The sequence below is a fragment of the Tursiops truncatus genome, chromosome 5 (genome assembly GCF_011762595.2).
Source record: "Tursiops truncatus isolate mTurTru1 chromosome 5, mTurTru1.mat.Y, whole genome shotgun sequence".
Classification (NCBI taxonomy): Eukaryota; Metazoa; Chordata; class Mammalia; order Artiodactyla; family Delphinidae; genus Tursiops; species Tursiops truncatus.
Window position 1 is genome coordinate 71705762 of NC_047038.1, and position 25342 is coordinate 71731103.

At 40.0% G+C, this 25342-nt stretch overlaps 1 protein-coding gene and 1 pseudogene across 3 annotated transcripts; both read right to left on the reverse strand.

The window, feature by feature from the left end:
• Positions 1-175: 175 nt before the first annotated feature.
• SGCB (sarcoglycan beta) lies at positions 176-25342 on the reverse strand. Of its 3 annotated transcripts, none has more exons than XM_073805237.1 (6): positions 24982-25140; positions 17955-18164; positions 11023-11208; positions 10170-10361; positions 9708-9839; positions 176-314 (listed from the first exon to the last, which is right to left on the reverse strand). In XM_073805237.1, the coding sequence occupies exons 1-6, from the start codon at positions 25045-25047 to the stop codon at positions 237-239; spliced, it is 864 nt and encodes a 287-aa protein (XP_073661338.1). In that variant the 5' UTR covers positions 25048-25140; the 3' UTR covers positions 176-236. The 3 variants fall into 3 exon arrangements, with proteins under 3 accessions (XP_073661338.1, XP_033712299.2, XP_073661337.1); XM_033856408.2 differs by lacking the exon at positions 176-314 and adding an exon at positions 2919-6374 and having other exon boundaries at positions 24982-25342; XM_073805236.1 differs by lacking the exons at positions 176-314; positions 24982-25140 and adding exons at positions 2919-6374; positions 22052-22201.
• LOC109548784 (ATP synthase F(0) complex subunit j, mitochondrial pseudogene) lies at positions 14847-16207 on the reverse strand (annotated as a pseudogene).

Consider the following 25342-nt stretch of genomic DNA (forward strand, 5'->3'; position numbering starts at 1 on the left):
GCTTTTCCAGGATTACTCACCCTGCAGTCTGCTTTGGAATGAGGGAAACCTACCAAGATGAAAAACTTCTCTGCTTCCTTCCTGGTCTTCAGGACTGAGCAAAGTCTATTATCCTTATTTTACAGCACGGTAATCAGCCATGTGCTTTATCACATGAGTGACAAGCCATATCGTTACACCAAACCGTGGAACTGTATCGGTGGAAAGTTCAACTCATGAAAGAGACTCGATATTTTTTAATGACTAGAAGAACTACAAGCTTTGTCTCTGCGGCTTTTGTAGCTTTTCAAATCCACTTGAAACCATTTAGATACCTACGTTAAAAAAAAATCGGTTATAAAAAGGATGCTCTCCCTAGGACCCATGAAGATATAATTAGATACAGAAACTCAAGTATCTTTCTCACCAAAGATTCTTGAGAAGCAATTGAAAGCTTTAAAGCAAGTATCTACAAATCACAATGCCTGAATGTATGCACAAAAAACAATTTTAAGAGTAGATGAGGAGGGGTGGGATAGGGAGGGTGGGAGGGAGGGAGACGCAAGAGGGAAGAGATGTGGGAACATATGTATATGTATAACTGATTCACTTTGTTATAAAGCAGAAACTAACACACCACTGTAAAGCAATTATACTCCAATAAAAAACAACAGAAGAGTAGATGAATAACTTTTTTGTGATTTAATTACTAAATTAATTACTAAATTTAATGATTTAATTACTAAATTCCATTAAAAACTCAGTGTGTGTACAAATAACCACATTACTCGGCACGTAGGTTTACAGCAAATTGTCCCTTCCGTTCTGTTCCAATGGCAAATGGCACCATTCTAGTTCTCATCACTAATCTGCAATACTAGCATGGGCTTAACTGGTTTTCCTGTCACTGCCTTTCAATTTTCCTTCTTGCTTCATCCAATGAAATTCCAAAGGGTTACTTCCCCATAGTACTGTTTTCCCATATCATATCCTCATTCAGAAGCCTTAAAGGGCTCTGCAGTGCCTACAGTCCAAATCCCTCAGGTTGGCATCCCAGGCTTTGTATTATTTACCTGAGTTCATGAACTAGTTTTAAAAGTACATGTGGAGCAACTACAAGATGGGGCTTGTGCACCTCGGTATATATGTAGATCTCATGCAAAAATTAGCTTTTACTTCACTCCAATTCCAAGCCCAATGCCTTTTCCTCTCCTCAGTCCAAATCCTACATATGTCCTTCCAGATCCATCACAAACCCTATGACCTGAAGACCCTTCTTCCTGCTTTGGCCTCTATTTTGTTCAGAAATCTTTCAGTAAATATTTATTGAATGAATGAATGCATGCTAGTAACATTCAGTTTGACAGAATATCAGTACTGTCCTATATGGCTATCGCTTTGCATTGTGTCTGTTTTAAACAGCCCAAAAGACTATAAGCTCCCAGATGGTAAGGGCCATGTTTTCATACATACATACATACATATATAACTTCCCCCCATGTTTTATATTTTTAATAGTCTTTAGTCTGTCATAGGACTATGCTATCTATATATCTATATATAGGGCTATATCTGTATTATCTACGTATCATCTATTTATCTCATCTATGTATATTTTCCCCCATGTTTTATATTTTTAATAGTCTGCAGTCTGTCATAGGATTATGCTCTGCTTGGATAAATGAATGCATGCAATGGATGAAATTTACCATGTAACTTTTTAAACTTTGGTTTCATACAAGGTCAAATCTGCCATATTTTGAAAGGCATCTAAGTTCCCGTACACGTGGCTATGAACTGCAAAGGTGCCCTACAGCATGGAGGAAAGATTTATTTTTAAAGTGTGCCTCTTATGCAATACCAGAAATTCAATTAATTTGTAGAGTCAGAAAGATATTTGTTACCATATTCAAAGCTGCAATCATTACATATGTAATTATATAGCAAGCTAATGTAACAACGTCAGCAACAAAAAAAAGATTCATCATTCATAGGCACACTACAATACTGAAGAGAAACATGTGGTTGGAAAAAACTTCTTAAGGGGACTTAAGTAAGACCTTCACTGGCCTGATTCTTTCTAAGTTGAAGAGATTTATCTATAACTAACAGTTTTGAGTTCAAAACAGCTAGATAAGGATAATCTCATGGCATAAAGTGAAAGGTATTCGTTTGTAAATTTTAAAAAATATTATATATATACAAAACAAACTTATATGTATTAGGTAAGGAACACCTGAGAACTCTAGAAAAATTTTCTGAGGATATTGGAGACAATTACGTGGAATGTAAATCTTTAAATGGACATATTCAAGCTGAAGTATGAGGAAGCAGAAATACTGGGTGTGTCAGACAGTGAGACAGGGAGAAGGCAGTAGAAAAAACAAAGTAGAAAGGAAATGAAGAGTTCATTCCTATATAAAAGAAAGAGAAGTTACAATAGTTAGAAGAAAAAAAGCAGGAGAGGCTAGTTTTGCTAAGATGTAGAAAGAACACAACAGTAACACTGTTTCTAAGGCATACCTTTGGTCCTTAGGGATTTTTCAGATGGATCTCTCTCTGAATCAAGCCAGGTGGGGATTTTAGACTTGAGCCTTTGAGGCTCCACCCATCTGCCCTGGAGCCTGCCCTGTGGCAAACCTTCAACCCTTTCATCTCCAAGCTCTGGCCTCTTGCAGAGGTGACAGCAACAGACAACAGTGCACATTCCCCTGGGATACTGGGGGAAAAGCCAACAGAGAGAGGCCTTCTGCAATGCAGAGGGTAGGAGTTTCCAGACTGGGTCTGTACAACTTCTAACTTTGAGCTCGAGGATTCCAGAGAGATTTATGTATAAATACTGGCAGCGTCCAATTCTCAAGCTGTATTTACATTCAGCACGTTTATATGAGTAAGTAGAAACCTGCTACTATTTTAACAATTAAAAAATTAACAGCAAACAATTTTACAGAATCTTTATTGTAAACAGAGGTCATTAATAGTTATTACAAACTGAATCAACTGAAAGTCAAATTGGTAACTCGACACATTTATAGGTTTATTTTTCTATGGCATAATTTGTAATCTTTGCCCCCTCAGTGCTTTAAAAAAGATTACTAAAATTATCAGCATTTCAATGTTCTCTTTTTTTTTTTTTTGTCAAGTTTAGCACCGTAACATTCTCATGATCTTTAAAAAAACTCACTCCAAAACTAGGTAGAACTTCCACTTTTCATTCAAAACTATCACGTAGAACTTCCACTTTTCATTCAAAACTATCACACACAATTTGTTTTTTCAATGCAAAAAGAATACAAATAAGTATATTTTTAAATATTACAGAGCACACATACAGTCCCTACTGTGTATAGTTTTTGCATTCTTCCTACCTGCCCATTAGAGAGCCCCTAAGATACCTTGCTTTCATTTCATTTGTCCCCCATGTCATTATCATCCACCTCTGAAGGACTGTAGTTATTTAAACAAGCATGTGTCTGCCCCATCTCCGGGGATCCTGTCTTTGTCCTCTACCTCCCCCAAGTCTGTTGCTTGTCATATCAGCGCTTGATGGAGGGGAGGAATGACAGCAGAAGAGGCAAAGTTAACAATTCAGTTTATAGAAAAATAGCATCTGATGGTGAAAATGAGTAGCTGAGGCTTTACTGTTATGCTAAACAGGTCACAGGTAAAATGGACAGTTTGTTCTTGTTCTGCTTCCCAGGGAATTTCCCAGGTCTACATTTCAATGCAAAAGCAAAAGCTACCTGTGAAGTGTCCTAAATTACTATACCTGTTACCTTAACAATCAGTTCTGTAAAAACATCAAAATATTCTCTCATGTCCAAAGCACTTAATGGAGATGTATCAAAAACAAGTATTTCTCAAAGAGGAGTAAAAATAGATTATTTCATGAATTACATTCAATAAATAATACTTTGTAACATAGTGTTCTGTGGTTTTTGTAAAAAATATTTATCTAAACAAACTTTCAAAACAAATCTAAATAGAGCAGACAAGTAATGAATGTAAAATTTACAAATACACTGAGCATCTGAACGAATATTCCAATGGATTTTTTCTGAACATTATTCAGATATTAAATGATACTGAATATATTCATATGGGCTCTGAATATCACTACAACAAATAACACCCAGAGGTCATGAATTTCACTCTCTCTCTTTTTTTCTTCACTTAAAAAATAACTTCACTCAGTAGCAGGTAGTAAGTCAATCTCTACTTTAGTATACTTTAATGACTACTCATAATCTCTAAAGTATTTGGTTTTTCTATCAGACAGAACTTTGACAATATTGAATGCAAATTTTTTTTTTGTATCGATTTTCCTATCTATATCGTTCAAACTGGCAAGGACAGAATATTATACTTGAAGGCAGAATGGGGTTATCTCTTCTGCCTATTTTACAGCACACTACTTTGAGGTCTCTCTTCCTGATGTCGTGTGTATCTTAATAATACCAGCGAGTTCCTTTCAGGTCAAATATAAAACACCTTAAAAATCAACTGGCTTGAGGGTTGTAAAACATTATAATGGGTGGTGATGTTAGGAGCAGAGGTCAATCTCATACTTCCGTGAAAATTACTTATATTATCTCCTGCATTAGTACCCTTTAGTCCAGTGCTTCCTGACTTTTTTCAAGGTACGGCACATATTAAAAAGGGTAATATTTGTCTGGCTTGCTGGGGTAAATCCACCAGCCATTCTGGGCCAGCAGGACTCGTCTGGGGCATGGCCTCCCCATTTCCCACTGTGCTGCCCCGAGGGCTGAGGGTATACATATCTTGGCAACCGTTTTACCCATTCAGGCACCCCAGTTGGGAAACGGGGGTAACCCACAACTAGGCCAATTTGATCTCTCTATAATATATTTTAGAATTGGCTTAAGAAAATTTAAAATCTGACAGTGATTGGTCAGTTTTTTGACTGAGATTGATTTATTTCCTTTTAATTAGAGTAAGCATACCTGTTTTTTTGTTTCTTATCTGCCTAGGTAAGTCTGAATTAGTCTTTGTTCATCTTTGCAGAGTTTTAAATAATTAAAACTCCAGCGCAGATAGTGAAAAGAATGCGGTATTTAGAAACAGGTTCATCTAGGTTTGAGTCACACCTGAATTCCAATCCCAACTCTGCTATTTCCTCTGTAACATTAGGCAAGTTTCTTAACTTCTCTGAACCTCAGTTTCCTAATGGGTAAACTGGGATAACAACACCTGCTTATAGAGTTGTGGTGTGAATTAGAGACATTCCACGTGCAATGCCTAGGACAATGCCTAGCACTGTAAGATGCTCGATACATGACAGCTATCATCATTTAACAGTTAAAGCTGAGATGGTGCTTTAATTTCTACCACATTGTGAGCACAATATTTACCAATATTTAATGAGTATACATTCTATTAGAGTATTTTCTTCCTAGTGCAAAACTAAGGAACCATAGTTTCTTACTAACTCCCATATGTGAAGTTCTTTAACGACCTCACTTGCATGTGAGAATACGGCTGAAAGTCAATGCACTAAAAATCTGTCTCTCCGGGCTTCCCTGGTGGCGCAGTGGTTGAGAGTCTGCCTGCTGATGCAGGGGATGTGGGTTCGTGCCCGGTCCGGAAGGATCCCACGTGCCGCGGAGTGGCTGGGCCCGTGAGCCATGGCCACTGAGTCTGCGCGTCCAGAGCCTGTGCTCTGCAGCGGGAGAGGCCGCATCGGTGAGAGGCCCACGTACCGCAAAGAAAAAAAAAAAAATCTGTCTTTCCTCTTAGAAGCCAAAAGACAGAGCATGTAACATTTACTGATGGTGTACCTTTAAACGTCTTAAGTGGGTCTATCCCCATTAGTTACCAAAAGCTTACTTACAGTGAGTCTAAACAGTTGCTTCAGACCTTTAGCCTTTAGACAAGGAAAAGTGGCATTTTAAAAACACTTCTTTAAAGATTAATATTGATTGTATTCACTTCTCTTAATTGTTTTAGAGAACTGTAAATTGAAGATCAGTGCAACTTAATGAAATGTATTAAAATTTAGGCTCTCTGAGACTATTTTAAACATGGAGACTATATAATAGATACAGCAGTGCTCTGCAGATAAAATAATTACGAGTTATCACAAACTCTGTAAAAACATGATTTGCATGCCTACTCTGAAAAAAAAAAAGTCAAGTCACGATCTGAACCTACTGACGCCCTCTCGGGTTCTTCTAGTGAGTGTCTCCACAGGGGTTGTCTGAGGTCTGGCAGCCCATGTTCTGGCCCGTCACCTGTACTTTGAAGAGGGTTCCGTCAGCGCACATACAGAGCTTGTAGCGCACCCAGTCACCACCACCAAACTGGTCTCCGCTGGAGGAACTAGGGAGGCGAGTTGTGCTGACCACCACAGTTCCATTCAGGATGATGCTGTTTTCCTATCAGGAGAAAACTCATATATGGCCTGTTTGCATCCACAAGTAGGGCGAGAACAAGATTAATGAACAACACTCACTGAAATATTAGCAAGAATAGAAGGCAGCAAGAAAAAGTCATGACCGAAACAACAACAACGAAAACCCTAAACCAATCAAAATTCACCTAGTGACCTCTTAGTAACTGTTCACAATGTATATCAGTACACTTGTTAACACAATTTATTTCTCAATTAGTTAAAAATTATATCAAAATTCCTAAGTGCACAATAAGACGAATACTGATAAAGTCTCAGATCATTTTCATTTATTATTTCCTAAGAGAGTTTTGACCAAGTTGCTGATTGATACATTTCAGACGCTAAGAAGAAAAAGACTGTTTTTCTCCTAGAGAAAAGTAATTTGAATTTCCAATGTTTTTGTGTGACACCATAAATGAAGATTCAAACCATACAATTTTGAAGCCCAGGCACTCAAAGAAAACTGCCTGGAAGTTCTCTTCTTCAAGCCCACTATCCCAGGAACATTCTTGTATTGCAGACCCTCTCTTTTTTGGAACTCCTAACCCTCTCTCTCCTTTCTTCCCTTTTCTTCTTTTCATTCATTCAACAAATAATTATTAAAGGTCTCCTATGTGTCAGATACTATTCTAGGCGCTGGGGATGCAGTAGTCAACAGACAGGCAAAGTCCAAATCCCCATTTACTGGGGAGGGGCAGACAACAAACACCTGAAGAGGTAAAACAAACAGGACATCATCTGAGAAAAGCAAGTCAGGGTGAGTGGAGAGAGAGCGACCAGAGGATGGTCAGGGAAGGCCTCTCTGGTAAGGTCACAGTCTGATGGAAACTGGATGACATGAGGGACTAGGGCATGTGGGTAACTGGGCAGAGGAAAGCACATACGCAAAGGCCCCAAGGTGAGGATGTGCCTTGTGTTCTAGGAACAGAGAGGAGGCCAGAGTGGTTCAAGGACAGAGAGAGGGAGTCGACTGGTAGGTAGGAGATGAGTCAAAGAAATAACTAGGGGCCAGACATATAAGGCCAGGGTATGGACTTTGGCTTTTATTCTGAATCAGACGGGAAGCCATTTGGAAGGTTCTGAACAGAGAAGTGACGATCTTTTAAAAAGGATCGCTCTGGCTGCTGTACAGAGAACTGAATACAGGGGTGAAAGACGAAGCAGGGAGACCACTTTGGAGGCTATTCTAGCAGTGCAGGCAGGAAACGATGCTGGTTTACACCATGGTGTGGTGGTGGTGGTGAGAATCAGCCAGACTCTGTACATCTTCTGAAGGTAGAGCCCAGAGGCTTTGCTGACGAAATAATGGGTACAAGATGGGGACACTGAAAGAAATGCATGTTTGGGGAGGGAAGGAGGATATGAAGACTTTAGACTTGTTGAGTTTGAGATGCCTATTAGATATTGAAGTGGACAGGTAAGAAGGCAGCTGGATATGTGAATCTTACTTAGTTCAGAGGAGAAAGAAGGAGTTCCAAAGTTGAGAGTCATCAGCTTATAGAGGGTATTTAAAGCAACGAAAGTTGATGATGAAGTAATGGAAACGGCTGACTATGTAGTGATAGTATATGGAATTTTCAAATTTTGTTCTCACGCTGCCATCTTGTGGTTATGTAATTTTACTTTCTTTAAACTGCTAAAGTAGGTGTTTTTTTTTTTTAAATTGAAGTATAGTTAATTTACAATATTGTGTCAGTTTCAGGTGTACATCAAGGTGATTCAGTCATATATGTATTTTTTCAGGTTATTTTCCATTATTGGTTATTAAATTCTTGTTGCTTATCTGTTTTATATATAGTAGTTTGTATCTGTTAATCCCATTCTCCTAATTTATCCCTCCCTGCCTTCCTTTCCCCTTTGGTAACCATAAATTTGTTTTTAATGTCTGTGAGTCTGTTTCTATTTTGTATATAGATTCATTTGTACTGTTTCTTAGAGTCCACATATAAGTGATATAATATTTGTCTTAGCAGTTTTTTTAAAAAAGGAGTTTGATTGATAAAATTCTTTCTAATGACTAGCCATACACTTAAAAACTAACCTCTGATATTAGCTGAATTATAAAGCTAATTATCTTTTCAACACTGGTTTATTTTTTTTTAACTGTGGAGAAACTGATATGTGTGTATATGTATTTCAAAGTATGTCATATTAACAACAGGTAGAATTTTCAGGTGGAAAAACTTAAAAGATTTAGGTGACTTGCTAATGGTTATAAACAATCAATCACATCTCTTGCTGCTTTGAGTTTCTGATGCAGAGAACAACAGCCCCACTGTGACCATTCTTCAACACTATTATTCTCTCAGAGGAATGGCTTCTTTCTACAATGTATGCAAACAATACTCAGCACTACTATTGAGTTTCTGGCAAGAATCACATTTTATGTTCATGTTTATTATTTAGAGATCGGAACATATTCTTCAGGGGGAAAATATATTTATGAAAGTGAAAGAACTTAATTTTTTAAAGTTTTTTCCTTCAAGAACTATGATTAAATTTTTTAAAAGGAAAGAACTATTTTATAAGTCCTTAGGTTTAACTTTTGTCATTTAATGCTTAGTAGCACAAATTTAATTAGCTTTAATTAGGTAGCATAGAGCAGATGCCCAAAGACATTTTGAATAAATATACTTTGACCAGAATTGTGAGCAGGTAAAATGTTTTCGAACTTATGGCCCCCTTAAATGAAATATGTTACTTATTAAAGTTCAGATATAATCTGTGAGGCACAAAGAAAAGTTTACTTTTCAACAGGTATAATAAAGGCAAAATCTTTTTCTTTACAATTAATAATAGATGTATAATTAAAAATACATTTAATATATTTGCTAATTGATTTTCACATCACTAGACACAAAACCCACGAAGAGATGTGAAAAATCTTTAACTGAAAAAAACCCTATCAACTTCAGGGCATGCATACTGAGAATTCTCTTTTGGAAGCTTTTTGCTTGTTTGTTTGTTTGCCTTTTAAAATAACACAGGCATCATTATGCAAAAAAAAAAATTTAGAAAATAACAGGCAAACAGAAATAAAATGAAAATCATCTGTTACCCTGCTACCCATAACTAACCATTGTTGACATTTTGGCATACCCTTCTAGGTTTCTATAAACATACACATAATCTGAAAAATAAAGATGAGATATTTCACAGATTGTTCTATAACTTTCTTTCACTTCATAATCCATTTTGAACATCTTTTCATGTCCGAAAAATACAACTACATTATCATTTTTCATAACTCTTTTTCTACATAAGGACTTATGTACCCAAGGATCTAAAAATTCTCTTAAAATCGAAAAATACTCACAGCCTTTAACTCCATATTACCACCCATGCGAAATTCAATGGTTTTGCCCATAATGAATACTCCTTCATTTCCACGCACAATAGCACGCCCATCAACTTTTATATTTAAATCACTAGTAGCATTGCTGGTAATCTGAAGATTAAAAAAAAAAGTAGTGATGAAGAGTTTCTAAATTAAAGTGTGGATTATTATTAGAGATAGGGGAGGAGGCGTTTCAATGACAAAATATGAAAGCAAGTGTTTTAATTCACATTTCACACATGTAGAGATAAAGAGAGATGATTTGATAATGGTCACATAAACTAGTTGATGACAAATCTAGAACTAATCCTTTCTGCTGTTCTGGTCACTTCATTCATAGCATTTTATCAGTAAAGCTGCCCCTGCCCCCCACCTCACACACTTTGTAACTTTAGATAATAATTCTCTTCCATTAATAAAAGCAAGGAAAATAAATCATACCCTTTCAGTAGATGCTTTTTGAACATTCAAACTTTTCACTCCACTTGGCAAACGAAACTCATGAGTTTCATAGTCTGTGCTGAATAAGATATTTTGAGTCCTTGGGTCGAAAAACTGCACACCAATGTCACTTATGATAGAAGTTTTGTTCTTTTCTACACTGAGCTTTGTCGTCCCTTGCTGAAAAACAATCTTCAGAAAAACACTTTATCATGAATATGTTTTCGAACAAGACTGCATCCAAAATTCATCAAGAACATTCTAAAAAAACTCTACAATAGCAGGCTTAACGCCTAATGATTTTAACTGCCTCTCTCTGACTCCCTCCACCCACTTGGGAGAAGAGTCCTTTAAAACGAGGGCTTAACATGCTTATTTGCTGTAATGCTTGGCAGACACAGATGGTCGCAGAGCACAGGGACCCAGAGCTAAGACGGGCAGGGGCAGTAAGGATGCCTCCTTGAGGTTCTGGTCAGTTGAAAACCTACGTTATAGTAGCCACTTGACAGGGGTTGCCACTGACTAGACTGGCATATTCTCTTCCAGACTCCCAGAGAGTAGAGGGTATTCTAACCTGGGAAGGTGCTTTTTTAAATGGTTTCCTCATATGGAGGAGAAAAGAGTAAACTATGTATTCTTACAGTAATTATATCTATCCCAGAAAATGCTACCATGGGACAAAATCTAGAATATTAAGAAAGTATCTAACAGTAATAGATGGATGAGAAGACCAACAATATTATTAAATATATTATGAATTTTCTTTAAAGGAAAATATCCATTTCCAGTAATCACCTCTAGGTTTTTACGAAGAATTTTTCTCTAATGTTCCTCAATTAATGTGGTTACTTACAGGTTGGTTGTTGCCAGTGATGACTAAATTTTCATTTCGCCTTCCTCCTACTGTGCTCTTATAAAGAGGGTGTATAACTCCCATGTCAGACACTTGCTTAAATCGAAGCAGACCACTTTCATGAAACTCCATGCTGTCACAGCCATTTGGTCCAATGCGAATCACAGCCCAGATAACAAGTGTTACCTAAAAAAGAAATCAAGCCCACTGATAATAGGTAGCATACATTTAACATAATCAGTAAACAAATAGGAAAGGTAGTTGCTAAAGGATTAAACTTCCTAAAATGTTTCATCAGTGAGATGAACACATCAATTGGGTTTCCACTTACAAACAAAACCAATTTTATTTTTATCAAGGTATTACATACCAATAACTAAAAGTCAAAAAGTGCTAAAGGTGGGCTTCCCTGGTGGCGCAGTGGTTGAGAGTCCGCCTGCCGTTGCAGGGGACACGGGTTTGTGCCCCGGTCCGGGAAGATCCCACGTGCCGTGGAGCGGCTAGGCCCATGAGCCATGGCCACTGAGCCTGTGCGTCCGGAGCCTGTGCTCCGCAACGGGAGAGGCCACAACAGTGAGAGGTCCACATACCGCCAAAAAAAAAAAAAAAAGTGCTAAAGGTTCTATAATTAAAAAAAAAAAAAGATTAGTTTATTTCTTCTACCTCCACTATACCTCGTCCCAGAACAACCACTTTCAACAATCTTAGCCGTTTCGTCTAGAATTTATCTCCATATTTCTAAATAATAAGTAGATGTTATTTCTTCATTGATCAATTTTAGGTTGTATCTATCAATTTCCTATTTTAGCAGATGAGAATTTTAGCTCATTTATATTTCTTCTCCTCCAACTCCAATCTCAAGTTTTGGTTAAATCCATGTTCAGTATTTTCAGTATTACAACAATGTAAATATTGTTCACTGCTAAGGCAAATACTGCACTATGATGGCAGTTCCCTTCTTGTACTTTGTGTCTTTCAGAGTTTAATATTTGTCCTTCTTTCATTTGCTTAGTTTCTTTGAAAATCAGACTAAGTTTTTTCAAACTCTCCAACATTTCTGTAAAATGTCTCTCAATAAAATGTTCTAAAAGTCCAAACCTCCCAGAAAATGTATTAGCTCTATTTGCCTCTCCCAGGAAATCTTTCTGGAACGAACCCTCATCTTCTTGCTCCAGTCTGAGCTCCTGCCCTCTGGGTCTGTCGCACGGCTATAACCACGAGCTTTCCATTCACTTTCATGCTGGAACTTCCTTTCGTCTTTCTCCCATGCAGGATACCCAGTTTCCGGTATCCTTGTCTTCAACATTCTCGGTTTAGTACCTTCTTTTGGTAGAGCACATTGTCCCGTGGCTTCTTTCAAAAGAATGTATGTGAAATATTTTTTGAGAGTGTGCGTGGCTAAAACAATGTCTCTGTAATTCCTCACGTTTGACTGAGAGTTTAGCTTGGTATGCATTTCTAGATTTGAAATTATTTTCTCTCTGAATCTTGAAGGTCCTTGCTTTCTTGCCTTCTAGTTTCCAGCACTGCTTTTGACAGGGTCCGATGCCACTCTGATTTTGTGTTCTTTATACAAAACCCGTTTTTTTAATTCTCTGGAAGAGTTTAGGATCATCTCTTTATTCCTGGTCTTCTTAAATTTCACAGTAATAGCCTTGGTGTGAGTCTTTTTTTTTATACATATGCTGGATCCAGAATGGTAGTTTTCAACCTGTCCTAGGAATCTTTCTTGGTTTATTTATTTGATAACTTTCTTCCCATTGTGTTTTTTCTTCTCTCTTTCTAAAACTCCAATTAACAGAATGTTCCTGGATTCATTCTTTAATTTAGTTGAACTTTGTGGAAGATTTTCTTTTATCTTCCAATGTCTGTCTATCTATCTATCCATCCATCCATCCATGTATGTGTATTTCTATGAGTTCTTCCATATTCTTTAACTGCTTCTTTTTAATGGCACAGTATCCTTGTTTAATGGATGCAATATCCTCTGACTTCTCTGAAGCTATTGATTGTGTGCTTTAATTCTTTTAAGTTTCCTGTCATTTGTTGCATTTTCTCCATTTCCCTGAATGCCCACTTTCCCCATGGTTTGGGTGCTTTTGGTCTCAATCATTTCTCAATTCTGGGAGCTTTCCATAAAAATCTACTGATCCCTGGTGGCTCTGTGTTCATAGTTAACAGAGCGGTTATAAAAAGTTCAGGGAAAGTTCTCTGGGTGGGGTGGCACTTGTGACTGACAGGCTTCACAGTAGGGAGATTAGGTGGCTTTTTCACAGGGACCTGCCACGTGTATCTTCAGGTTTTTTCTCTATGTTCTTCGGTTTCTCCAGAGCAGGCTATTTTATCTCTTGCTGGGGGATGTAAGCCTGGTACAGGGAGCTGGAGCTGGAGGATGAGGATACGGGAGCCTCAGTGCTCAGGATACAGACTTTCCTGCCTTCAGTGTGGAAACCCATCCCTACCCTCCTCTTGGCAATATCCTCAGGCAGAAAGAATCCCCTCTGGTTCAGTGTGGGGTTAGGAGGGCTGGCTGCCTAACTGCTGCCTGGAAGGAGAGGGAGGCTGGGGATTGCATGCCTTCTTCTATGGACTTTTCAAACAAGCTCTCTGTTTTCAGTTCCCCCTTCACTCCTACTTTTCAAGGCACTTGTACTTCCAGTTCCTGAGGCTTTTCAGGATTCTGCAAGACACTTCCACCAACGCCCCCTGCAACCCTCTCCCCCAACACACAGTTTCTCTTCTCTAGTAAGTTATTTGCCACTCCTCCTCCTTTTTGTCTTCATATATTATGGTTCAGGATTTCGGTTGCCTCCCACTTTCTTCCAAGGTATTTCTGATTCTTGACATTGTCACCTAAGGATCAGCTTTTAAAGCAGAAGGGGATGAAATGTCTTTTTTTTTTTTTTTTTTTGCCATCTTAACCATAACTTTCCAAAAAAATAAATTTCTAAAATAAAATAAATTCAGAACATGTGCTCCTAGTAAAGCTATTTACAGTATCAGCTCTTTTTGATTTAAGTGAGGAATTAGACACAAATGTTTTGGATGTACATAAAATACAATGGACTGGTTTGAGAGTATTAGAAGTAAAAAAATACAGTAGTAAGTGAAATTACGTTAGAACTGCTGCATCCATGTTCATGATTGGTCTCAGGGATACCAATAATCACTCTCTGAAAATATCTATCCACACACATGCCAGAGGGGTTCAAATTTAACCCCTTTCTTTAATAAAGCAAATATCTTTGGAAAAGGCAACACACCAGTTCCTCACACCTTAGTGTAAACCAGTCTACCTCATATCCTTTCACTCTTTTATAACAGAGATTTAGGACTACAAAATATAACGCTTTACTGCCATCCAAGGTTTACAATTTTAAAATCTAGCTGAGGAGGCAAGAGCAAATTTTGGAAAAGTTGAATGAAAACAGGAAGGAGTATATTTTTAGGAGAGATGAAGGCAGTAAAATCATCTTGGCAAAGGTCTCTTCTATTGAGTTGACTCTAACCTTTTAAAAGTTGTCTTTTATTTTTATTTTATTTTTTAAAATTAATTAATTAATTAATCAATTATTTTTGGTTGCATTGGGTCTTTGTTGCCGGCGAGCGGGGGCTACTCTTCGTTGCGGTGTGCGGGTTTCTCATTGCGGTGGCTTCTCTTGTTGTGGGGCACGGGCTCTAGAACACAGGCTCAGTAGTTGTGGCGCACGGGCTTAGTTGCTCTGTGGCATGTGGGATCTTCCCGGACCAGGGCTTGAACCCGTGTCTCCTGCATTGTGGGAAGCCCTAAAATTTAAATCTTTTAAAGGAAAGAGTCTATGAACATTTTTTTCTAAATAAAATTAGTGCATGGCAATATTAACATACTAAGTTTTCATATAGAAAATATTCATTAAAATTCAATAAGAGATAAAACATATACAGGCATACTTCAGAGAAATTGTGGGTTTGGTTCCAGATAACAACAATAAAGCGAATATTGCAATAGAGCAAGTCCACACAAACTTTTTTGGTTTCCAAGTGCATATAAAACTTATGGCTACACTATACTGTAGTCTATTACGTGTGCAACAGGATTATGTCTAAAAAAACTATGTATAGGGAATTCCCTGGCAGTCCAGTGGTTAGGACTCGGCGCTCTCACTGCCGGGGTCCCGGGGTTCAATCCCTGGTTCGGGAACTAAGGTCCTGTACAAGCCATGCGATGCGGCTGAAAAAAACCAAAAAACCAAAACCCAAAAAAACCAATGTACATACCTTAATTAGAAAATACTTTTTTTGCTAAAAAATGCTAACCATCACCTGAGCGTTTAGCAAGTTGTAATCTCTTTGCTGGTGGAGGGTCTTCCCTTGACGCTGACGGCTGCTGACTGACCAGGGTGGTGCTCACTGATGGCTGGGGTGGCTGGGGCCATTTCTTAAAGTGAGACCACAATGAAGTCTGCTGCACTGACTCTTCCTTCCACGAACGGTTTCTCTGTAACATGTGATGCCGTTTGATAGCGTTTCAGCCACAGTAGAACTTCTCTCAAAATTGGAGTCAATCCTCTCAAATCCTGCCACTGCTTTATTTAATCTCTTTCTTTTTGTAGGGGGTATCTCACAGGTATGTCTATTCGTGCTCGAGGACAGCGGCACTGCTACAAGTGTGCATGATGTCCCACATTCCCACAATACAGCCAGACCGATGTCCCATCCAAGTAAAGCTGGTTAATGATGACCATGAGCAGGCGTAGGACTGGAAGCTTTCAAGGCTTTACTGCTTTTATCAGCACTCCTGACTTTATAAACGATGAAGCCCGTCAACCCCACTCTGACCCAAATCTCCTGGTAAACTTAGGTACAGCAGGGCTTCACGGAGATGCAAACATTCTTAAGGCTTGGAAGCAGCTCAGGCAGCCCCTGCCACTGCCTTATCAACTAAGTTTATGTAATAGTCTAAATTCTTTATTGTCATTTCAATAATCTTCACAGCATCTCCACCAGGAGTAGATTCCATTTCAAGAAAACACTTTCTTTGCTCATCCGTAAGAAGCAACTCCTTATCCTTTAAAGTTTTTTCATGAGATTGTAGCAATTTAGTCACATCTTCAGGCTCCACTTCTAATTCTAATTATCTTGCTATTTCTATCACATCTGCAGTTACTTGCTCCACTGAAGGCTTAAACCCCTCAAAGTCATCCATAGGGCTGGAATCAACTTCTTCCAAACTCCTGTTAACTTTGATATTTTGACCTCTTCCCAAGAACTGCTAATGTTCTTAATGGCATCTAGAATGATGAATCCTTTCCAGAGGCTTTTCAACTTACTTCACCTAGGTCCATCAGAGGAATCATAAACTATGGCAGCTATAGCTTTAAAAAATGTATTTCTTAAATAATAAGACCTGAAAGTCAAAATTATTGCTTGATCCGTGGGCTGCAGAATGGATGTTGTGTTAGTAAGCATGAAAACAACACTAATCTCATTGTACATCTCTATCAGAGCTCTTGGGTGACCAATGCATTGTCCATGAGGTGTAATATTTTGAAAGAAATCTTTTTTTTCTGAGCAGTAGATCTTAAAAGTGGGCTTAAAATATTCAGTAAACTATGTTGTAAACAGGTGTGCAGTTATCCAGATTTCGTTGTTCCGTTTATAGAGCACAGGCAGAAGTAGATTTAGCATAATTCTTATGGGCCCTAGGATTTTCCAAATGGCAAATGAGCACTGGATTCAACTTAAAGTCACTGGCTGCCTTAGCCCCTAACGGAGAGTCACCCTGTCCTTTGAAGCTTTGAAGCCAGGCACTGACTTCTCCTCTCTAGCTATGGAAGTCCAAGATGGCATCTTCTTCTAATAGAAGGCTGTTTTGTTTGCATGGAAAATTTGTTGTTTAGTGTAGCCACCTTCATTACTTATCTTAGCAAGATCTTCTGGATAAGCTGCTGCAGCTTCTACATCAGCACTTGCTGCTTCGCCTTGTACTTTGATATTATGGAGACGGCTTCATAGCATGAAACCTTAAACCTCATGAACCAGCCTCTACTAGCTTCAGACTTTTCTTCTGCAACTTCCTCACCTCTCTCAGCCTTCACAGAATTGAAGAGAGTTAGGGCGTTGCTCTGGATTTGTCTTTGACTTAAGGGAATGTTGTAGTTGGTTTGATCTTCTACCCAGACCAGTAAACCTTTCTCCATATCAGCAATAAGACTGTTTTGCTTTCTTATCATTCATATGTTCCCTAGAGTAGGACTTTTATTTCCTTCAAGAACCTTTCCTTTGCATTCGCAAGTTGGCTAAGTATTTGGCGTAAGAGGCCTAGCTTTCAGCTGATCTCAGCTTTTCACATGCCTTCCTCACTAAGCTTAACCATTTCTAACTTTTGTTTAAAGTGAGGGACACCTGCAACTCCTCCTTTCACTTGAACACTTAGAGGCCATTGTAGGGTTATCTCAGGGAATAGGGAGGTCCGAGAAGAGGGAGAGAAACGGGCAGCGGCCAGTCAATGGAGCAGTCAGAACGTACGCAACATTTATCAATTAAATCCACCATCTTACCTGGATGTGGTTAGTGGCAACCCCAAAACATTACAATAGTAACTTTAAAGATCACGGATCACAGATCACCATAACAAATATACTAATATTGAAAAAGCTTTAAATATTGTGAGAATTACCAAACTGTGACATGGAGACTGAAGTGAGCAAATGCAGTTGGGAAAATGGCACCGACAGATGTGCTTGATGCAGGGTTGCCACAACCTTCAATTTGTAAACAACGCAGTATCTGCAAAGTGCAATAACGCTAAGTGTGATAAAACACGGTATGCCTGTATAGAAAGCAGAAAGAGGGTCCTGAGAAAAATGATAGGAAGAGAGTCCATGATTTGACTAAAAGACAGAAGAAAAATTCCCCATGGTAATTAAGAATATTCTGTACTAAATACTCACAATTAAATTGATGACAGCCAGAATAAACAGGAGGATAATCACACAGATGGCTAAATTGCCCTTTCTCCCTCTCAGTCCCGTTTTATGCAGGCGATCTTCATCAATTGGAATATACCCGGCTTTAAAGTTACTGTTGTGCTCTTTATTGACATTCCTTCTTTCAACAGCCTTCTCACGCATGGACTTCTTTACAGGACCATTGGAACTTTGCTAAAAACAAAATACAACACAATGGAGCAGCTATACCCTCTCTTTTTGATGCATTTATTTGTTAGGTGCAAATTCATAACTAAAGGAAGCTGAATTGGATAGTGATATATTTTCCACCAATAAACCTCAAGTCGTGTTGAGCTGCAGGCTCCAAGTAAGGACATGACTGTGCTGAGAAGGGTCATAGAGCAGAACCTTCAGTGTGACCATCTGATAACATATTTCTACTGTCTGCTTTGAATAGTCCTACCGTCAGTAAACTGAACAGCTAGCTCATTTGGGGGAAGAGTTAACATACACATTCTACAGTGGGTAATCTTGTTTTAATTAATGATTTATAACGATTTGTTTAATTGTATATAGTTTTTCATTTATATGAAAATAATTTGGAAAGGCTAATACACTTTATTCATCACTCCAAATGGCTAAAGTTAACATTATCCTAGACAAGCAGTTTTCAAAATACGGGCTGGGAAGCCCTGGAGGGGTCCCCTGAACTCTTTCAAGTGTCTGGAGGGTGCAAATTATTTTCAAAATAACACTAAGATGTTATTTTCTTTTTTTACTCTTCTTCTCCCATGAATATGCAGATGACACTTGAACAACATGGATTTGAACTGCATGGGTCCACCTATACGTGGATTTTTTTTTGTGTGTGTGTGGTATGCGGGCCTGTCACCGCTGTGGCCTCTCCCGTTGTGGAGCACAGGCTCCGGACGCGCAGGCTCAGCGACCATGGCTCACGGGCCTAGCCGCTCCGCGGCATGTGGGATCTTCCCGGACCGGGGCACGAACACGTGTCCCCTGCATCGGCAGGCGGACTCTCAACCACTGCGCCACCAGGGAAGCCCTATACGTGGATTTTTTTCAGTAAATATACAGGAAAAAAATTTGGAGATTTGCAACAATTTGAAAAAACTTTCAGATAAACTGTGTAGCCTAGAAATATCAAAAAAATTAAGAAAAAGGTGCGTCATGAATGCACAAAATATATGTAGATACGTAAGTTTAGTGATATTTAGTATAAAATTAATAATGCTAGTTTTCTTACTGTTTTATAACTTTGCTTTCAAAGAATTACATTACTGTACAGTCTCTCTCTCTCATAACTGGAGAAATTGTGTATCAGCCTATCATCCCATGTAACTGGTTTTTTAAAAAAGATATTATGAATATGACTGTGATACTCTATGCCATAAAAAATCTTATTACGATGCTTTCATTAGTGTATAGGTTAGGCTACTGTGAAGGAATTGTACTGATTACACGAGGCTACTGTAAAGCAACCATACTGCTGCTTCTTCGTTATCAATGCATGAAACCTTATGCACGTAAATAAATATGAATTTCTTTTCCACATTATCTTTTCATTTTTGATGTCCAGTGTTAGTAATATGTATAACATCTACAGTGTTTTGTACCATATAAGACAATATTGATGTAGGTGCTGACAGATGATTCATCTTGTAAACAGACAACATAAATTTATGGTATCGATAAAGACAGTACAGTACTGTAAATGTATTTTCTCCTTCCTTATGATTTTCTTAATAACATTTTCTTTCCTCTAGCTTACTTTATTGTAAGAATACAGTATATAACAAATATAACATACAAAATACATGTTCATTGACTGTTTAGGTAACCAGTAAGGCTTCTGGTCAACAGCATTCTATTAGTTTAGGTTTTGGGGGAGTCAAAAGTTATACGTGAACTTTTGACTGTGTGGGGATCAGCGCCTCTAACCCCTGTGTCATTCCAGGGTCAACTGTACAGTGAAGCTTCCAGAGGCTACATGACCATATGTGATGACACCATTGCTCTAACAGCTAATGGAATGTGTGTTTGTATACTCCTGTGTTTATAAAATTTCCCAATTTAAATTTCTAATATGGTAAATATAAACAGATATAACCCACATAAACAAAAGCTCTTTGGGATTCTCAGTCATTTTTTTTTTTGCAGTACGCGGGCCTCTCACTGCTGTGGCCTCTCCGGTTGCGGAGCACAGGCTCTGGACGCGCAGGCTCAGCGGCCATGGCTCACGGGCCCAGCCGCGCCGCGGCATGGGGGATCTTCCCAGACCGGGGCATGAACCCGCATCCCCTGCATCGGCAGGCGGACTCTCAACCACTGCGCCACCAGGGAAGCCCCCTCAGCCATTTTTAAGAGTATCAAGATGGGAACTTCTCTGACAGTCCAGTGGTCAGGACTTTGCCTTCCAATGCAGGGGGTACAGATTTGATCCCTGTTCGGGAAGCTAAGATCCCACATGCCTCACGCCAAAAAACCAAAACAGAAGCAATATTGTAACAAATTCAATAAAGACTTTAAAAATGGTCCACATCTTAAAAAAAAAAAAAAAACTTAAAAAAAAAAAAAAACTTAAAAAAAAAAAAGAGTATAAAGAGAACCTGAGACCAAAGAGTTTGAGAACCTCTGACTTTCGACTATGGTTGAAAGACATTTTGGGTGATAATCTGGTACATCATGAACACAAAAGGAAGGAGTAGAATGGAATACTGCCCAATTTTCATATTTTTCAGAGCTCTGAGAAAATTAATTTATTGAATAGGCATTTATTAAGCACTTTATGCTTAAACACTAATACTATAAATAGGAATACAAAAGAAATATAGGACAAGATCCTTATCCTCCAGATACTACAAATGTGATTTGGGTACACAAAACAGTTAGCAATGCAATAAAATGCTCTGTATGTTCGGATGCCAAAATCAATAGTTGAGACAATACATCCTGTGGAGTTCATGGGAGAAGAGACAGGAGGGCTTGGAGTTGTCAGGGAAACCAGGAGGAGTAGGTGGGTCAAATCTGGCAACGAAGGCAGAATCAAGTTGGAAATGGAGAATAGGTTGTGAGTTTTTGGACATCTGGGTACAAACTCTAGTCTTTATGTCTGCTGATTTGGGAGTCACTGGAAATCTCTGAAGATGAATGACATACGTTTCAGGATGCTCAATGTGTGGGCATTTGTAGGAGACACGGGAAAGAGGAAAACGAGCAAGTAGGCTGTTGGGATGCTGTGGTAATGGAGGCCTGAAGTATTGAGGGCCTAAACTAAGGTGGAATGAAAAACGATAGATTTAAAATATACTTCAAGAGAAGAGTTAAGTGAATTTGTAGCAGGTTAAAAAAAAAGCCCCTCATGTTTAGTGAATGGTGACTATTTAAATATGGGGAATGAAGCAGGGAGACGATTTTACACATGTTGTATTTGAACTGATTGAGAAATAACCACCTGCCTTAAAGGCAATGGGAAGGATGGGATGGGGTATTAGGTCGGTCAGGACTAGAAATACAGATTTGAGAGTCTTCACCTTCAAGGTAAATTAAATCTATGAGACCACATCAGTTTGCTGTAAAAAACACTATAGAGGAAGAGAATAAAAAGCCAAGGATGTACCCGTGGAAAACTTTAAACGTGCAGGAACAGTGGAAAATGAGACATACAAGAAAACTACGATGTGCAGTGTTGCTGAACTTGTCAAGAAGTGCCTCTGTGACTTTCAAATACGAACTCTGAGCAGCAAATTGGTAAGTAGGGATAGTCCTGAAAGGATGCCAGCATGTATGCATTTATTTTCGAGTCCAGAAAGACAGAAGTGTTAACACAGAAGACTAAAGAATTATGTACTGTTGGAGGAAAATTGTGCTTGTTCTTGTTGTTGTTAGTATCTCTTCATCCTCTCCTCACAACATTTTGCAGGAAGACTTGTATGTTTGATGGCAGAGGGAAAGATGCCAAGAAGGGCAAAGGTCAAAGACCTCAGAGTAGGGCAGAATAATGAGGGAAATAAGATCTTTCAGGAGATAGGAAAGAAAAGTGATAGCACAGGAGAAACCAGTCTTAAAGGATGCGTTCCCACCTCATTGAAATGGTTCACACCAAGAAGAGAAAAAAAACCAAAATTCTTCTTTTCCCTGGGGATGTAATAGGCAAGGTCATCTGCCGAGAAAGAGTGGAGAGGGCAGCTGGAATCTTATTGTGGTGGCACGGGTAGCAGGCTGGTTGAGGGCTTATGGAAAATGGAAAAAGACAGGAATAATCATTGTGAGTAATGCGGCAGACAAAAATTTTAAAATTCTACAAAGCGGTAAGAAAGGCTCTGTAGAAGATAATTCAATCTACTCAACAGATTTAACACAAAACAAGTTGCCGAATACAGTTGTGTAGGTTGTATATCTGCATGGGGTACAACAGCTACGAGGGTGCATTGACACTCAAACATTTTAGAGTTGAACATGCATTTTGACAGCCGAAAGCAGTAAAATATCTTAGGGGAAGCGTGCTTGCTTCTCATGTTCACAGACACAGTATGGGTTTATGACAGTGCTGACAGGTGGGCAATTTAAAAATCTTAGCCAGAGTTTGAACATAGGTCTACATAACAGAGAGCCAGGGCAAAACTTACCCTCCTGAGATGCACTCTTTAATTTTCTCTGCCAATTCCTGTTCATTTGACGCACTTACCATTTATTGGAGTTACTATATGTCAGAGGCTCCGGACTACCAAGATGAGCAAGGTAGAGCGGCTACCCTCCACAAACTTACCTATAGGCCAGCAGAGTAGATGGACAGGGTCACTAGCAACTGCAGTTCAACACGGCAAGTGCTGTCGTACAGCAATGCACACAATACTGAAAGAGTGCGTAAGAGGAATGCCACTCGACTTAGCGAGCAGGGGCATCAGTTGAAGCTTTTTAAGAAAAGTTGGGGCTTCAGTTGAATCTTGAAGGACAAACAGGAGTTAGCCAAGCAAAGTACAGAGAAAGGCATTCCAGGCGGAGGGAACAGCATGGGAACTGGAGTATAAGTCATCTCTGCAAACTAATTTTGGTAGCTTTATGAGGACGGTGAAGAGGATGAGTATAGGAATGGGACAAAACTTGAGGTGAGATGTGGTTAGGGGCTACAAAATGAGTGGACGTAAGTATCACATCTAGAATGATGAATTTTATCCTGAAGGCAATGGGGAACTACTGAAGATTTCAAATAGGTCAGTGATATAATCAGATCTGCATTATAGCAAAACCAAACCAAAAAGAGATGAACTGGAATAGAAGAGTTTCGAGATGGAGATTTCAACAACAGGTTTCTCTAACAGTCCAAATGAAGGCTTGACTGAGCTTTGGCGCTGCAGATGAAGAGAATATTGGGGAGAAGCCTTAAGAGGTAGAACCGAAAGGACCTGATGATTGACTGGGTGTGAGTGTGACTTAGAGGCATCTAAGATGACTCCCAAGTAGGACCCGCTACATAATTTGTGGGGTCCAGAGCAAAAAGAAAATGTGAGGCCCTTTGCTCAAATATCAAGCTTGGGACAGCAGAGCATTAAACCAAATGTGGGTCCCTTCTGAGTTCCCTTGAGCCCGCCCTGCTCCCAAATTTGTGGCGAGGTGAACCAAGTTGAATGGATGGCTGTAACCCTTTTAATGGTGCATATGATCCAATCCAACATTTTTGAGTTTGGGGTGCCTGTGGAAAATTCAGTTCAGTTCAGGCTGGAGACATAAACGCCTAACCCTGAAGTAGAGATTGAGGAATGGATCAGATTGCCCAGTGCAGGTGTAAAGCAAGAAAAGAAGTTCAGTGGAACTTCAAGCGCATTAACAGGTGATGCAGATGAAAAAAGAACCATCTAAAATGGGCACTGATAAATCAGGAGGAAAGCCAAGGGACAATTTTAATCTCAACAACTTCAAGAAGCTTTGTCTCCTTTCAATTTCACTCATTCCTTTAGATTTTATTTTATTGTTAGGACCTGTAGCTTGCCTACCATCTTTAGCTGATTTTTCTGCATTTATCTGTCAGTTTGACTTTAAGCTTTGAAGGCAGATGTCATGTCTTTTATTTTTTATGTCCCTCAGAATGACTGTTCCAGTGATACCTATCTACTAAGTCTCTAAAAGCTGTTAATTGCCTAAGAAAATCTTTCCAGTTCTGGAAACAGAATGTTGGCTACTTGACTTGTGTATTTTTTCAGCAGTGTTGAAGAATGAGACTTTCCCAAAGAAACTATCATACCACAGTTTCTTTTTAAAAGGAAGTAACAGTTAAGGGGAAAAAGTGGCTATCAAAATTATATTTATTATAACAAATCACCCTAGTAACTACAGGTATGTATATATGTGTGTGTGCATGTGTGCCTATGTATAGCTTGCTTTTTGTAAGAAAATAGCCTTTTAAACTATTATTCTAAGTTACCCGTTTACAATGCAGATCAGGAAATACTTGATAAAGCATTTTAAAAAATGATTTTAAACCAACTGGATAGGAGACAGTTTTATATTGGTGACTGTCTCCAAACACCAAAGCGGGAGGAGAAACGTGGATGTCAGCATATGGGGATGGCACACACGAAGGGGCTGCAAGCTGACACCCAGGCAACAGCTGAGTGTTTCTTGGCTGGTGTCAGGGGAGGCTCTTGGATCGCTGGCTGGGGTTATTTTTGCCTGCATCTTCGCTGGCCACCGAGCAGGGCATGTCCCCGGCACGACCTGGCCCAGGCTCCCGGCTGCCACGGCCGCCTCCCGGGCCCTCAGGACAGCGACCCCTCCTCACCTCGCCGACGGACAGCCAGGCCAGGCCGAGGGCCGGGGCCGGCTCCCCCTTCTCCGCCCCGGGGCCCCTGCCTGGGGTCCCGCCCGGCCTTTGCCAGCATCTCGGACTGCGGACAGCTCCTCCCGCCCCGCCCCACCCCGCGGAGTCATCCCCGCCGGCCCTAGGCGGGCCCCGCCGGCATAACCCCGGCCTCCGCTGGCCCTCCAGCGCCCGGCCGCGGCGGGGCTCACAGACCTGCTCGGCTGCCGCCACCGCCGCAGCAGCCGCCGCCGCTGCCGCCGCCGCCGCCGATGCCGCCATCTTCCAGCGCTGGCCACCGCCGCCGCCGCTGCCACCGCTCTCCCCGCCGCGGCCGCACCCCGCGCGCCTGCGCCTGCGCCCTGGAGGGGCGGGAGGGGGGCCCAGCCCCTCACCGCCCCTCCCCACCTCCAACCTCGCCCCGCCCCGGCAGGGAGGTTCCGAGCCCGCGGCTGCCGCGGGGGCCCGGCGCCCAGGCGGTGGCCTCCGGGCGCATTTTCCCACGCGCCGGGATTGCTCGCGACGTCGGGCTGCCTCTGGATTCCTCCGAAAGGGCGCCCTCAAAATACGGAAGACG